The sequence below is a fragment of the Drosophila simulans genome, chromosome 2L (assembly GCF_016746395.2).
Source record: "Drosophila simulans strain w501 chromosome 2L, Prin_Dsim_3.1, whole genome shotgun sequence".
In the NCBI taxonomy this organism is placed as follows: Eukaryota; Metazoa; Arthropoda; class Insecta; order Diptera; family Drosophilidae; genus Drosophila; species Drosophila simulans.
Window position 1 is genome coordinate 13660940 of NC_052520.2, and position 13937 is coordinate 13674876.

At 43.5% G+C, this 13937-nt stretch overlaps 8 protein-coding genes across 11 annotated transcripts in view; 3 read left to right on the top strand and 5 right to left on the bottom strand.

The window, feature by feature from the left end:
• Nucleotides 1-16: 16 nt before the first annotated feature.
• LOC6732262 (origin recognition complex subunit 5) lies at nucleotides 17-1687 on the top strand. Of its 4 annotated transcripts, none has more exons than XM_039297773.2 (3): nucleotides 18-88; nucleotides 167-1292; nucleotides 1346-1687. In XM_039297773.2, the coding sequence occupies exons 2-3, from the start codon at nucleotides 195-197 to the stop codon at nucleotides 1628-1630; spliced, it is 1383 nt and encodes a 460-aa protein (XP_039153707.1). In that variant the 5' UTR covers nucleotides 18-88; nucleotides 167-194; the 3' UTR covers nucleotides 1631-1687. The 4 variants fall into 4 exon arrangements, with proteins under 4 accessions (XP_002079391.1, XP_039153707.1, XP_039153708.1 ...); XM_039297774.2 differs by having other exon boundaries at nucleotides 31-63; XM_039297775.2 differs by having other exon boundaries at nucleotides 43-88; nucleotides 171-1292.
• On the bottom strand, nucleotides 1641-2783 carry LOC6732263 (DNA polymerase subunit gamma-2, mitochondrial). Its single transcript, XM_016178295.3, has 2 exons — nucleotides 2093-2783; nucleotides 1641-2038 (listed from the first exon to the last, which is right to left on the bottom strand). The coding sequence occupies exons 1-2, from the start codon at nucleotides 2781-2783 to the stop codon at nucleotides 1644-1646; spliced, it is 1086 nt and encodes a 361-aa protein (XP_016024933.1). The 3' UTR covers nucleotides 1641-1643.
• LOC6732264 (glutamyl-tRNA(Gln) amidotransferase subunit C, mitochondrial) lies at nucleotides 2780-3226 on the bottom strand. The gene has a single exon (XM_002079357.4). It carries the CDS (start codon nucleotides 3224-3226, stop codon nucleotides 2780-2782), a length of 447 nt encoding a protein of 148 aa, XP_002079393.1.
• Nucleotides 3227-3497: 271 nt separating this feature from the next.
• LOC6732265 (DNA-directed RNA polymerase II subunit RPB3) lies at nucleotides 3498-4487 on the top strand. Its single transcript, XM_002079358.4, has one exon. It carries the CDS (start codon nucleotides 3603-3605, stop codon nucleotides 4428-4430), a length of 828 nt encoding a protein of 275 aa, XP_002079394.1. The 5' UTR covers nucleotides 3498-3602; the 3' UTR covers nucleotides 4431-4487.
• LOC6732266 (probable 28S ribosomal protein S23, mitochondrial) lies at nucleotides 4426-5284 on the bottom strand. Its single transcript, XM_002079359.4, has 3 exons — nucleotides 5118-5284; nucleotides 4901-5062; nucleotides 4426-4839 (listed from the first exon to the last, which is right to left on the bottom strand). Exons 1-3 carry the CDS (start codon nucleotides 5159-5161, stop codon nucleotides 4476-4478), a joined length of 570 nt encoding a protein of 189 aa, XP_002079395.1. The 5' UTR covers nucleotides 5162-5284; the 3' UTR covers nucleotides 4426-4475.
• Nucleotides 5285-5712: 428 nt separating this feature from the next.
• The window catches only part of LOC6732273 (centaurin-gamma-1A), a 53738-nt gene continuing 45513 nt past the window's right edge, over nucleotides 5713-13937 (top strand). The window contains exon 1 of the mRNA XM_039297745.2: nucleotides 5713-6592. Coding sequence (XP_039153679.1) covers nucleotides 6223-6592 — 370 coding nt within the window. The 5' untranslated portion in view covers nucleotides 5713-6222. The remainder of the gene's footprint in view (nucleotides 6593-13937) is intronic.
• On the bottom strand, nucleotides 10930-11669 carry LOC6732268. Its single transcript, XM_002079361.3, has 3 exons — nucleotides 11561-11669; nucleotides 11218-11496; nucleotides 10930-11157 (listed from the first exon to the last, which is right to left on the bottom strand). The coding sequence occupies exons 1-3, from the start codon at nucleotides 11594-11596 to the stop codon at nucleotides 10960-10962; spliced, it is 513 nt and encodes a 170-aa protein (XP_002079397.1). The 5' UTR covers nucleotides 11597-11669; the 3' UTR covers nucleotides 10930-10959.
• On the bottom strand, nucleotides 12872-13764 carry LOC6732269. Its single transcript, XM_002079362.4, has 2 exons — nucleotides 13615-13764; nucleotides 12872-13559 (listed from the first exon to the last, which is right to left on the bottom strand). Exons 1-2 carry the CDS (start codon nucleotides 13691-13693, stop codon nucleotides 12904-12906), a joined length of 735 nt encoding a protein of 244 aa, XP_002079398.1. The 5' UTR covers nucleotides 13694-13764; the 3' UTR covers nucleotides 12872-12903.

Genomic DNA, 13937 nt, shown 5'->3' on the forward strand with positions numbered 1-13937 from the left:
TATATACCAGAGCGAAAATTTTGGCGCCATTTCCACGGTCATACTTAACTGAAACCATTGCTTGTAAACAAAGTTTTAATAACAAATTGTCTGGCGCTTAATTTCGTTTGTTATTTAATATATATTAAAGAAGTATTTTCCCTTTTTCCACTTCGCCTCCGGGTAGCTAGGAAACTAAAAAACGGAAGGCAACCATGGAAGCCATCTGCTCCTCCTTGGAACCGCTGTTTCCCTGTCGGGAGGCGGCCATTGAAACGCTGGGCGAGCTGATAGGAGATTCCAGTGAGGCATATCCCTCGGCCATTTACCTATTCGGACACAGTGGAACCGGCAAAACAGCACTGACCAGAGCTTTTCTCAAAGAATGTGGAAAACGTCAGAATGTCCGCACAGCGCATTTAAATGCCATCGAGTGCTACACCACCAAGATCATGCTAGAGATCTTGTTAGACTCGCTGGTACCGGAACAAGGTGATGCGCTGAAGGTCGACAACATGCTGGACTTTGTGGAACAGCTACGACGGCAGGCCGCTCCACGCGTGGAGGATCAGGGATTTCTCATCGCTGTGGATAATGCGGAACGGCTGCGCGACATGGATGCCAATGTTTTGCCCGTTCTTCTGCGACTGCAGGAGCTGACCAACCTGAATCTGTGCGTTATTCTGCTCTCCCAGCTGCCCTTTGAGAAGTTCTACAACAAGACCGGACTCAGTGAAGTCATCTGCCTGCACTTGGCGCAGTACAACAAGGCGGAGACACAGCGCATCCTGGGATCTGACTTTGAACAGGTGCGAAATCAACTGCTGGAACAGTTCGCCCAGGATAAGAAGCGCCTGGAGATTTGCCAGGAAGCCGTAACCGAAGACTTCTACAACAACTATCTAAATCTCTTTCTGAGCGTCTTTTACAAAGCGTGTCGCGATGTTCCGGAGCTCCAACTGACCGCCAGGAAGTGTCTGTCCATTTACTTGGAGCCAGTACTGGACGGCACTGTGGATGCCACGGATATCTCCCGGCTTTGGCGGCACATAGCTGGACCTCTGCGTTCCGCTTTAACGCAGATCTATATGCGAATTGAAAAACCCGCGGAGGAAGCTGAAGATTTCACCGCCATAGAAGATCAGAGCGTTCGCAAGCTGGCGCAGTCGCTGGAGCTGCCCTACTATGCCAAGTTCCTGTTGATCGCTGCCTTTTTGGCCAGCCACAATGCCGCCAATCAGGACAAGCGACTGTTCGTCAAGCACCATGGAAAACAGCGCAAACGGATGCAGACGGTCAACGCCAGAGCCAAGGTGGGTTACTCAGTCTGTCGATTATTCCATTTGCTTATTTCAATACCTTTCAGACCACGGAGAAAATGTCCACTACTTTGGGACCCAAATCCTTTAGCATCGATCGTTTGCTGGCCATTTTCTACGCCATTCTAGAGGAGAAAGTCGGTCTGACCTGCAACCTTCTCTCCCAGATCTCAACTTTGGTTCACCTCAAGCTGCTCAGCTTCGTCTCCGGCGAACAAAACATAATGGAAGGCTCTGCTAGGCTGCAGTGCACCATTGGCTTGGAGTTTGTCCTGCAGATCGGCAAGGTGGTGGGCTTCAACGTCCGCCAATATCTCTGTGACTTTATGTAGCCCCTGGTTGTTTTTAGTTTTTAAATATGTTTAATAAATAGTCCGGTACATCGCTTATGTGTATGGTCTCCGCCAACCTTGTGTCCCGGCTGCGCAACTGCATCAGTCCGTTCCTCAGCGTTTGCTCGTTTATAACAAGCGTATAAGGTATGCCCAGCATATCCGTTTCCAGCAAGTGCTCTGCTAAATGAGAAGCGTCCTTAGTCGAAAAAAGTCCACTCCCCTCAGAAAGTCGAAGACCAGCGTGGTTGAGAACATGCTTTAGATGCAGGCCAAGATCAGCCAAGTCCGCCGATAGCTCGGAATCACTTTCCACACAGGCGATTCCACATTGATATGGCGCCAGAACGCGGTGTAAGAGCAGGGATTGCGAGTCCCGGCCATGATCACAGCCATCCAGGAGCAGAGCTGAAGGAATATAATATAGAAAGATTTCCCAAGATAGTTAGGATGACCACTTACCGCAGGTGGCGGTTTCCAGCTCTATCACAGACCGTATGACAGTCGGTTGCACAGTTTCACCCGTTCGCGCATCGGGCAGCCGGAAGTCTTTGTCGTCCACTACTCTCACCAGGCTCAGTTGCTCCACGGTCACTTCTCCTGCATCACCGTAGCTCGTGCGGATATCGATGGCTTGATAGTCTTTGGGATTGAGATCCTCTGCCAAATCGCAAGGTACGATGCGGTATCGACTGGGATTCGAGGAAAGTCGCATCCACCAGATCTTGCTCTCACGCTGCATGTTGTAGAAGTGTTCCAGGGCGCGATGTGGTTCCACAAGGAAGTCCGTGGTTAAATGTAGCGTAGGACCCTTTACCCCAAATAAGGAATTGCTAGTGGGAGCGGGGCAAGTGCTCTGGTGTTTCAGAAGAGTGGGACATTTGGCCTTTCGAGGATGATCTTTGACGAGTTTTTGGAAATTGTTTCGGAATTGCTGGCTTTGTGGAAAGGAAAAACGCTGTATATTGACGGGATTTATGGGTTCTTTCGTGACGCCCAGGTGAGCAGCCAGGGGACGAAGTCGTGTCCAATGCTGTTGCAGCAGCTTGGCGTATTCCCTTCCATGACTGAGTAGCTCCAGTTTATTGTCTTCCCCGGTGCGAAAGAAGCTAGCGGAAGCCAGGGACTTGAAGCATCGCTGTATGCGGCTCATTGCTCCAGCGGAATGTTGCCTGGCGGCGAAACGTAGTAGTCCTCGTCTGTCACCTTGGCGTTCCGGAGCACTTCGGCCCGGCAATCGCCTTCAGTCACCTGGTCGTTGCGTAACTGGAGCTGCTGATGCTCCAGCACCGTGTAGAGTGGACGCACGTGGTCCGTATTGATGTGGGCAATCTTGTCTGCAAACTGGATGCTGCTCTTCAGCGTGGCCAGCGCCCGTTCGCTATCCAGATCCACCAGCGACAGCCGCTCCAGCAACTGGATGGTTTTCGTGTCGATCTGGATTTCGGAGGCGCTGGTGTCGGGAAACTCCGCGTCCACTGGTGTCTGTGGCACCTTGGTTGGATGCGTTAGCTGCTTGAAGTCCAATTTAGTGGCCTTTTCATTCGATTTCGTTGCAATTTTGCAGTAAAAACGTTTACTCAACAGGCGCAACATTCTCACAGTCGCAAAATCAGAGGTGGAACTGAGTTTCGTATCCCTCAGCTAAATGATACCGGAGAAGAGCTAAAGCTTATCAACTAGTTAGCTCTGCAAACATGTTGATGTATGCGTTTATTCTCTCTTAATTCAAAACAATTTTCTTAGTATTTTAATATATTTAAATTAGGAATATGTCTATTTCATTTATTCAATTTAATAACAGATTTTAAATCTAGCTATAAAGTCTAGCTTTTTTAATCCGAACCGAGGACAACAATCGATATGGGCAGACTTATCGCCGGCTGTTATCGCTGCACTTCCATCGCTACCTTTTCACTGAGCGGTTTATTTTTTTCGTGAATTCCTTTAATTTCATCAAAACAAAGCCGCAATGCCGTACGCCAACCAGCCGTCCGTGCAGATAACCGAGCTGACGGACGACAACGTGAAGTTCGTCCTGGAGGACACGGAACTGAGCGTGGCCAACAGCCTGCGGCGAGTTTTCATAGCGGAGACGCCGACGCTGGCCATCGACTGGGTGCAACTGGAGGCCAACTCCACGGTGCTCTCGGATGAGTTTCTGGCCCACCGGATAGGCCTTATACCGCTGATCTCCGACGACGTCGTGGAGCGATTGCAGTACACGCGCGACTGTATCTGCCTGGACTTCTGCCCCGAGTGCAGCGTGGAGTTCACCCTGGACGTAAAGTGCAGCGAGGAGCAGACGCGCCACGTGACCACCGCCGATCTCAAGTCGAGCAATGCCAAGGTCCTGCCGGTGACGTCCCGCAACCAGGGTGAGGAGGACAACGAGTACGGCGAGAGCAACGATGAGATCCTCATAATCAAGCTGCGCAAGGGGCAGGAGCTGAAGCTGCGCGCCTACGCCAAGAAGGGATTTGGCAAGGAACACGCCAAGTGGAATCCCACTGCAGGCGTGTGCTTCGAGTACGATCCGGACAACTCCATGCGACACACTCTGTATCCCAAACCAGATGAGTGGCCAAAGAGCGAGCACACCGAGCTGGAGGACGACCAGTACGAGGCGCCCTACAACTGGGAAGCCAAGCCAAACAAGTTCTTCTTCAACGTCGAATCCGCCGGGGCCCTCAAGCCCGAGAACATTGTTATCATGGGTGTGCAGGTGCTGAAGAACAAGCTGTCAAACCTGCAGACGCAACTCAGCCACGAGTCCCAAAACGATGCATTGGCCGTTTGATTTACATATAACAAGTTTACTTTAAGTTTATAAAAGATTTTCCGCCTAATCCTTGAACAAGCTGTCTATGTTAATGCCCACGTTCGCTTCCTTTTTTCCCTTGGGAGCAGGTGGTGCAGGCGACGACGTGGTTTGCTGGCTTACCACAGCCTCCTTGAAGTCGCTCAGAAGCTGGGACTTGGATTCCTCATCCTGCTCGGGCAGGGATTCCTCTGGGGTAGCCTCCAGGCGGGCCTGCTGGCGCTGCTCCGCCAAGAGATCCAGTGCGGTCTCGTAGATCCTTTGCTCATCGAGAGCTCCTTGTCCTTTCAGGTCCTGGTATATTTGGACGAATTGCTGTGACTGCGTGCTGCGCCTGTTGTCAAACAGGGATATCGTTTCCTGGGGCCTATTTTCTTTGTGCAGCTTTCTGTTGGTGTACAAGATTAGGTTAGTTTTGGTTTAAGCCCGGATGTAGGTGAATAACATACGCTCGGACAACATCCTCGGCATAAAATATCTGACGCACTGGAATCTCGGGAGCAGGTCTGTCAAATCGCGGTTCCAGTTTCGGCGGAAAGGCGGCGTACACATCGTACCAAATGGGTTTATCCTCGGGTTTCATAGCTCCACCGCGTAGGAGGCCCTGAACTCTGCAAAAGTTGGGTGTTTATAGCTTGCTCAAATATTTCGTAGGTTGGTAAATACCTGGTGAAGATTGTGCCAATCTTTTCAAGCCTACTTTGCGCCATTTTGGTAAAGTTTTAATTAATTAAATGTGTTTTTTACAAATTACGATTACGACATGCAGTGCACGGACTTATCGGTAAGCAGCTGGTGGCTATCGATAACATCAGAGTTGCCGTAGGGGGCTTAACGGACTTATTGCTTATAAGAACCTAGCGGGCTCCAATTGGGATTTATACGGTAAATAAAATATTAATTTTTTTAAATGGTTAAATTCTATATAAAAAAATGTTGGCTTAAAATACATACAAATAGATGGCAATTTATTGAAATAAATTAATTCTAATACGTTACTATCGATACCAGTCCAAGCGAATATAGTATTTATGTCTACTACGGTGATTTTTCTGGTTGGCGTTTTTGGTATTTCTTCTGCACTTCATAGTACAGTGCTTACTCCATAAATGTAATTCATAAAAACATGCCGTGATTACATGTTTGTCAAATGTAATGCAAACACTAATACTATCTAACCATTGATTGTAAATTAAAGGTACAAAATCTTGCAACTTAAAATTAAATCACCTATTTGAGTTGGTGGAAGTTCGCTCTGTAGAGTTACCACTGTACCTGCTATTCTTCCACAGTTTGTTGTGGAACGCCTCGCACCAACTACATACTTTTACATACTCGGCTGCGCTCGACGTAAATTCTCGCACTTTTCTGTTGGTTTCGTAGTAAATTTTCGCCTTTTCGCTGTCAAATGAAAGCGGGAAAATCGGAGAAAAGTGCAAAATAACTAAATATAAAGTGTATCAAATATAACTGTTAGAAAAATGCCATTTGATTGTGTACTGTAATAGCGTAAACAAAAGTGTTTTGATTGTTTGTGCAGGTGCAAAATCGATCTAGTGAACTGAAAACTGCGACTCCAAAATCGGTCGAGTTAGCGAATTATTGCCCCGATTGTTGTTATTGGAAAATGTTGTTCGTTTGGGAAAATTGTGCCATCGCAATTTTGTAGTGTGCGTGCGTGTGTGTGTACCGTGTGTGCGTGTCGAGTGTGTGTGCCAGTAAATTAAGTTAATTAAAAACTTAGCTAACTTTCGATTCCACCGCCCCCGCCATGAGTAACTACCATCCGCATTCGCATCCGCACGCGCTCTCGCATCCGCATCCGCAGCAGGTCCATAATCAGCTGCAGAATCCCCACCAGAACCAGTTGCCGCCCCCGCAGCGCCATAACCATGTCGCGTCCACTGCAGCAGCCTCCGCCTCCGGAGCGCCATCATCATCAGCATCGGCATCAGCATCCATCCTGGTGGCCCATCCTCCCCAGCCGCTCATCAGCAACTCGCTGGCCATCCGGCAGGAGATCCAGCGATTCGAGAGCGTCCACCCATCCATCTATGCCATATACGAACTGATCGATCTGCTGCCCATGGCCGATGCCCAGATAGCCCAGTCCATTCGGGACCATGTGGTCTGCATTGAAGGTGAGTCCCCCTCTATTAGAGCAACTAGTTTTAATGATTATAATTAGTTACACTATAGTTTAGCAATCAAAGTTTATGTCTGTCCACCTGCTTATACTGTAAATATTGGAGGCTTAACTTCCTATTAAATGGCAATAAGAAGATCAAGTGGCCCAATTGTACAATCAGATATTGCTGAAATGTTTATGATGTTTAGTTTAAGTTTCAAATTACGGGTTCTCCTTTCCACCTGTTAATACTAAGTGTATCCAAAAGGGGGGTCCTTACACTCTTTGTAATAAATAAATAAATAAATTTGATTGGCATTGCATATAATGTTTATAATAAGCAATACTTAACCTAAAAGTATTTTAATGGAAATATATCAAAACTTAACCGCTTAAAAGCAGCTGCACAAATGTTTTACCAGAAAATAGGTTTTTGAACGTAAAATGTGTAAGTGCTAGATTCTAAATATAACAGTACTCATATTATATATTTCGTTTGTTTTTTAATGGCTTGCAAATTTATGCACCATAACCAGGAAATGCTGCTAACTCCCAACTTTTGCTCAAGGGTCAGTGGGTTTAATGGAGCATTCGGAGGTGTGCCCCAGAAATGATGAGCAACTAAATGTGCTATAAATTATGCAAAGACACAGTGAAAAAAAAGGGTTTCGGAGTCGGGAAGTGGAGTCTATCGTGACTTTCGTTGGACTGACTGGGCCCATTGAGTTGTGTGCCAAGTCGGCGGGAAGAGATGCGAATCCTTTGATTAAACATGTTTATCGCTGCAATTGTATCCACACCTTCATTGTGCCCCTTATCGCGAGCGTCTGGACTTGTGGTTGCCTTTGTTTGGAGTGCTTTATGCTAATCTCTGACCGAAAATCTATGAGGCAACATCAACCCCCGGTTGATGGCGAGGATTATTGTTGCCAAAATGCCCATTCAAGCGAATCGCAGCGGGCCCATTGAAAGTGTTGTCGTTGTCGCTGTGTTCATCGAAAAGAAAGAGCTTCGCTTTTTGTTTAAAACAAGCTTTTCTGCCCAATTTTCAGCATGTGTATGTGTGTGTGTGTGTGTCTGTATGCGGGGACTGAAATTTGATGCCCTCTTCCTCTTTGTGGCAGGCAGCAAAACTGAATACTGAAAACTGAAAACCGTTCACGAAATCAAACCGAAAACCGGTTCCTGAAATGGTTTATTAGAAAATCTCTGGCAGAGGCAGCAACAACAAAAGGCTCACCAAAAATGTAAACAAAATTGTCAGAGGCAGCGGCAGCGGAAGCGGCAGCAACCTCATGAATACTCGAATACTCCACTCTGTGTCGTGCAAACCAGATATGTATGAAACCCGAGAATACGAGAGCGTACGATCTCGTAAACCGTTTCGCACGCGACTTTCTTATTGGCATTGACCCGCAACACGGACACGATCGGTCCAATATGCACAAATATACAAATATATGTATATATGTAACTATATCGAATACCGATTCTAATTCGCTGTCAGCGTGATGAACGATGCTCTCGTTGGACTCTGGTTGCCGTTTTCCCGTTCCAAATGCTTATTTATAGGTTTCGGTAACGGTCACCATTAAATCGAGAAGGTCAAAAGTATCCAACGAAAATAAATAAAAGAAATTCTGTGCTATCTGTTCGTTAACCTTTTCATTTGAAGCCGATTTAGAAGCTGTATAGCATAAATACTACTTCTACTTAACAAATAAAATCGTTTATGGACCATAATCTAAAAAATCGATATAATTTTAGAAGATAATGCCCGTTTTCTTTTGGTTAAAAGCTCTTGCACTTAAAGTGCCCTTAATATTGTAAGCTGCTGACTCACCAAAATCAGTTGGAGTCTTAAACCACATTTAACTGCTAAGAAGTCATTGAACTTTTCGCGAATTAAAGTTTAGTTACTAATTTAAAAGGCATTCGAGAAAAAGAATGCGTTGCTGATTATTTACGAATGTGATTTTTATTCATGTATCATATAGAATTTGCTGCTTCCTCAGCGAGATTTGTAACAAATGAGGCCAAGGCCTTGATATTTTAGACAAATTTCAGCAACAATGGCTGCTTAAATATTTCTGTAAACTGCGTACTATTGTGTGTGGCTACATGTGTTGGCTAAAATTAGCATATGAAGCTATAAATGGGGATCCATAAACAATAGACAGTAAATCGATTACACGATATCAGCATATCAATGGCAAGTTTTACTACAAATTGATAATTTCATTAAGGGGGGCGGGTGTTCGTTCGTCTGAACATAAATAACCTACCTGGAATTCTTGTTCGATTGTTCGCGGTGTTTATGCAAACACAAAGGCGTGTTGTCTGTTTGCTTTGTTTGTAAATAGCCAAGTAATAGTCGGCCCTAAAAACAACAACAACAGCAGTCAGTCGAAATGCCGCTGGCGGTAGTGAAAAACAAATTTCCTCTCTTATCTCAAATGGCTTGCGACTGCCCATTAAAGCGATTGCAATTAGCCCCAAACGAATTTTTTGTTGGTCTACCCTTTCGCAGAGTGGGTCCATTTATTTCGTTCTCAAGATGACTCATGCTCGAGTCCATTTTTTTTGCGATTTAAGTGTACAATTTTTAATAATTACGCGATTATTTGGTGAAAGTTCATGGCTGTGCAACTTCTGCGACCCAGTTCATAGTATCTTTTGGTTTCTTTCTCATTTTTTCGTAGTTATCTATATCTAAATTACATTTTAATTGCGAATTGATCTACGAATGTATAAGCTACCTATGTGTAATATCATTCCATTTGCTTACATTCAGATACTTACCTTTATTGAGTTGCTTTTGTGAACGGTATTACCATTTATTGCTATCTTAAAGATAACACCATTCATAAGTAGCTGTAAACAACGTTATCTTTTTTTTTGAATATTTATCGTTCAAAAGCTGAAATCGCAGAGAGGTAACTCGAAACTTTAGCACCTGCCCTCCAATTTCGAATTGAACAATCTCATCTCAACTTCTGACCTCTTATCTGTCGGCGGTTTAGCCTGTTGTCTTTATTGCTTTTTCGCTTTGGGCAACGATTGTTTGTTTTCTTTTAATTGTCGAATAATATTGACTGGCGGACTTTTGAGCAAACTGTTTGCCACTGTCATCCGCATATCGCATTTTTGTTTTGTGTTTTTCGAAACGCCGTTTGATATGGCTTATGTCTGTGTCATTCGGAAGTGGAAATTGTTTGCGTCGATACGCTCGAGAGCATGACATGGAGATGCCATTGGGGCCACAAATACATGTGAAAGCTCACACAAACATGCGGCCATGCACTGGAGAAAATTACACTGCTTACCAAATATTACTTTGTCAGCAATTAAAATTTATGTTATTTATACAACTGGCACAAAACACTAAGTATTGGAAATACATGAACTTCAATGCATATAATTTTTTAACATGGTATTAGTCTTGTAACGGAATCGATAAAGTTAAAAATTTCTTTTAAATAAATTGCAAAACATTTTATGAGAAATAAAAGAAACTTTAATTTTTATATAGTTTAAGTTCAGATAACTGCATAACTTTTAACTGCATTCACATCAATTTTTTTTTAAATTAAACTTGCAGTGCCCGTTTTTCCCAGTGTACAAGAGCGGATTTTCAAATATCAGCGACACATGTGCAACCGGCAGAGTGGAAGGCATGCGTGTCCGTCGTCTGCCCCTGCCACATTGCCACTCCCCCCCTTTGGCCGCCCCCGTTTACCCACAATGTACGCGTTTATTTTTAAAGCAAATTGCATTAAAAATATCTTGCACTTTGCTAGCGTTTTGCTATTTCAATTGAAATTGCACAATTGCACCTTGTTCTTGCAATAGCAATTGCGCTAACTTATTTTCGTTCTCGATTGACAGCGGAAAGTGCAACAAATGAAGTGCCGAATCGGAAGAGCTTTTGCGTTTTTGCAATTAACTCATAATATGTCCAAATTTGGTTGTCGCATCGAATGATTCACGAATTCGTGATGGGTGTATATGAATTTATCATTCCACAGCAGGCGTCTCGCTTGCGATACAGTAGGATGGAAAAATGTATAAAAACATTTTAAGATGATGAGCTACTTTTACCAAAAGATACTTACAATCTGAAGTTCACTTAAGTTTGGATTTACACCTCAAATTTACCCATTGAAATCTGTGATAAACCGTTAAAGCGTGATATTTCCGCTATTTTCCAATACAATACTCATAAAATATGTCAACAGTGAATTCAAATTTGGATATTTAAGTGTGTCGATTCGCCTTGGCGTGTGTTTGTCAATAAATTTGTGACTACGTTGCTGGAATAATTATGTGCAAAATAAGACATACCGTTCGTTCAATATATTTAAAGTTTATTGAAAGTTACTATTCATTCTGGTTCGCTATCCCATTGCCAATGACTTTGCCACTCATCTTGGCCATTTTCCAGAAGTAATCGGCCACATCGCTCACAAACTTGGTGGATATATTCTGCAGTTTCTGGCCGGTCAGGAGTGTCTTATATTGCAAGTCGGTGAGTCCTGTCTCGGATTCCCGATTAATCAGCAGGGGAGAGTCCTTGAACTGCAAAGGGAGTATTATCAGTTTGTTTATTTAATGAATACCATTGATGGTATTAATTACCTCATCGAAGAGTTTCTGCCACAGCTCATCCTTTCTGTCCAGTTCCTGCTCATCAATGGCTTGGCTCAGGCGCGTTATGTAAAGACTGATGTCTTGGAATCGCTTGGTCTGCGGATTCAGAGCCGCCTTCACCTCGGAGAAATAGGCGATTTGAGATCGGAACAGCGAGTTCAGTAGATGGACTGTCTCTTCCTTGGCCTGTCTCTCCAACTCCCTTTGCACTGGATCATCGGAGTTTAGGAGTTGTGGATTAGTGGGCTTGGCAGTCACCAACAATAGCTGTTCAATTGAAGACACTTTTTTAGTTTTTTAATAAATTGGGCGAGCTTAAAGCATTCCTAACCTGGGCTACTAAAAGTAAAGGAATATATTTCAGCATCGCGTCTTATTGATAAAAATTCGAAAGCCTCCGCACTCAATGAATGATGTTTTTGAACTAATTGATGGGAGCAGCAGGCACGTTTTGATTAGCAGTGGGATGTTCGAATCTCTCGCGAAGCTGATAAGCTCCCAATTGTTACTCCTGCTATGGATTTTGTTTTGCTCTTTCCCGATTTCGCGGATGATAATAGGCTTTTCCCAACAAATTTAGCAATTCTATGTCATCTGAATTGCGTTTCAGCTAAACTTAGTGAAACACGTTTTTAGATTCGGAGAGCATATTGGCCATTAATCTATCTATCTTTATTCGCTGTCAAGGTCTGTCTAGCTGTCTGGGTGGTTTGGCACTCGCATGTTTTTTGTTATCAGCTGCCCAACAAACATAGGTATAACCTTGACAAGGGTATGGTAAGAAGAAACATACATAAGTTTGCGTACACAACACAAATATTTTAGGAACTCCGTTGCAATATGTTCACATATATTAGTTAATTTGATTAAATAGATTTTCTTAATCTTTTGTAAGTAAAAACAAGTTCTTAACTACTTATAATATATTCTGCAATCTACTAATATTTGTAATAATAATGCCAAAATGTGATTGGACACTTTTCTTTTTTTTTACAAAGTCTGCGCACTCACTTTACATTTGACATTTTTAAATCATACTTATTTTACTTTACATACCACTGGAAAGTATGCAGTGAAATTTTATCACTTCATTGCTCAATATGCTCAGCCGAAAATAGCCCTTTGCAAATATAAAAGTCCTTCGCAGAAAAGTATGCAACACAAGTGAGCTATGTTTGGGCTAATCTAAAAAAAGTGAATTTTTATTAACAATCTGATCAAATGCAACCCGAAAAGTTCACTAGAATGTCCCTCAAAAAGTCTCCAGAAGACGATCTTCTTGACAAAATAACTTTTAACTTTGACCAAATCAACAGTTTATACTAAACAGAACCTTTTGAGTTAAATTTCCTTTGTTTTGAAAACAATACTAATTCTACACAAGCACCAATTGAAATACGTTGATGTTTTTGCGAAAATTAAAGTAAAATTAGAGTTATAAAAAACTAAAGATCTAGAGGGCCTAATCAATTTTAGCAAAGGAAATGCTATTATAAGCCTAATCTGTGCGATTAGATTAAGCAAATTGCCAAGTTGTTTTGGCGTGTTTTCCACCTGCCCTGGTGGGCAGAGAAATAAACCAATCGCACATGGTTTATGGCCCGCACGTTTTTGACCACCGAAAATAGGATTATGCACTTGGTTTGGAAAATATGTAGAGTTTATTTCGCCTAATTAGTTTCCTCCCGTGATAATCGCAATGATATCACTCAGAGTTCGGTCTCCGATCAGATCGTTGCAAATGGGCGTGGCCTGTTCGCTTACCCAAGCGGCCACAAAGTCGGTGTTTTCGTTGACCGTCAGGGTTACGAATTCCTCGATGATCTCGTTGAGTTTGCGATTGAAGATTCGGTACTTGGACAGGTTCTCGATCTGCGAGTTGACATTGCCAACGGAGGGGTAAATCAGGACATCCTTCACACGCAGCTGGGAAGTGAACACGCCCAGGGAGTAGCTAATCCTGCCCTGGATGTTCAGATCCTCGAGGGCAAAGAAGGCGCCACCATTGCGCTTGATGCGATAGCCACTGCCCATGTCCACCTCGTAATCGGTGGTGAAATTGAGGCTGGCGAAGTTGATGTTGAAGGTCAAGCGACTCCTGATCACGTCCATGTTCATGGTGATAATCTCGTACTGATCGAGGCCCTGCAGTTCGAAGTTCTCGACTCCAAAGGTGCCACTGAATTCTCCCGAGTTGATTTCGAACGACCTCTGCGCCGCCTTCATGGGTGCCATCACAGGGATTCCAAATCTCGGGCTACCATTTTGCAGGACGACTCTGAATGCCTCCAGTCCGTCCACAATTACGCTGGAGATAGAGCGTTCTTGAGCTGGAAATTAAGTATGATTATTACGTTTTTCTTCATATTTTCTTCATATTCTCACCTGACAAAGGTTCGGCAACTTCGGCACCTTGACAGCTGGCCAGGGCCACGATAAGCGCAATCAGGAATGCAGACTTCATTTTTAGCACAGAACACTAGTTAACCCTTTTGGCAAACAAAATCCACTAGTCGAAACTTGCCAAATCCATTCCTCTTATATAGGAAAATGACCATTGAGATAATCTATCGGTACACAGCACGAAAATATCAGTGTCTAGATTAAGAAATTTTAATATTAGGAAAACTTGTATATACAGTGAATAAACATGCTTTCTTTTCATGCATGCTTTCTTAGCTTATATTTACAAAAACTGGCTGGAATAT

Coding starts and splice junctions, on each gene's coding strand:
- LOC6732262 (XM_002079355.4), top strand. CDS start 195: ATGGAAGCCATCTGCTCCTCCTTGGAACCGCTGTTTCCCTGTCGGGAG. Junction 1,293..1,345: donor CGGTCAACGCCAGAGCCAAG/GTGGGTTACTCA, acceptor AATACCTTTCAG/ACCACGGAGAAAATGTCCAC.
- LOC6732263 (XM_016178295.3), bottom strand. CDS start 2,783: ATGAGCCGCATACAGCGATGCTTCAAGTCCCTGGCTTCCGCTAGCTTC. Junction 2,039..2,092: donor GCTGGAAACCGCCACCTGCG/GTAAGTGGTCAT, acceptor ATATTCCTTCAG/CTCTGCTCCTGGATGGCTGT.
- LOC6732264 (XM_002079357.4), bottom strand. CDS start 3,226: ATGTTGCGCCTGTTGAGTAAACGTTTTTACTGCAAAATTGCAACGAAA.
- LOC6732265 (XM_002079358.4), top strand. CDS start 3,603: ATGCCGTACGCCAACCAGCCGTCCGTGCAGATAACCGAGCTGACGGAC.
- LOC6732266 (XM_002079359.4), bottom strand. CDS start 5,161: ATGGCGCAAAGTAGGCTTGAAAAGATTGGCACAATCTTCACCAG. Junction 5,063..5,117: donor ATTGGCACAATCTTCACCAG/GTATTTACCAAC, acceptor CAACTTTTGCAG/AGTTCAGGGCCTCCTACGCG. Junction 4,840..4,900: donor GCCGAGGATGTTGTCCGAGC/GTATGTTATTCA, acceptor GTACACCAACAG/AAAGCTGCACAAAGAAAATA.
- LOC6732268 (XM_002079361.3), bottom strand. CDS start 11,596: ATGCTGAAATATATTCCTTTACTTTTAGTAGCCCAG. Junction 11,497..11,560: donor CTTTACTTTTAGTAGCCCAG/GTTAGGAATGCT, acceptor TCAATTGAACAG/CTATTGTTGGTGACTGCCAA. Junction 11,158..11,217: donor GGCAGAAACTCTTCGATGAG/GTAATTAATACC, acceptor CTCCCTTTGCAG/TTCAAGGACTCTCCCCTGCT.
- LOC6732269 (XM_002079362.4), bottom strand. CDS start 13,693: ATGAAGTCTGCATTCCTGATTGCGCTTATCGTGGCCCTGGCCAGCTGT. Junction 13,560..13,614: donor AGTTGCCGAACCTTTGTCAG/GTGAGAATATGA, acceptor CTTAATTTCCAG/CTCAAGAACGCTCTATCTCC.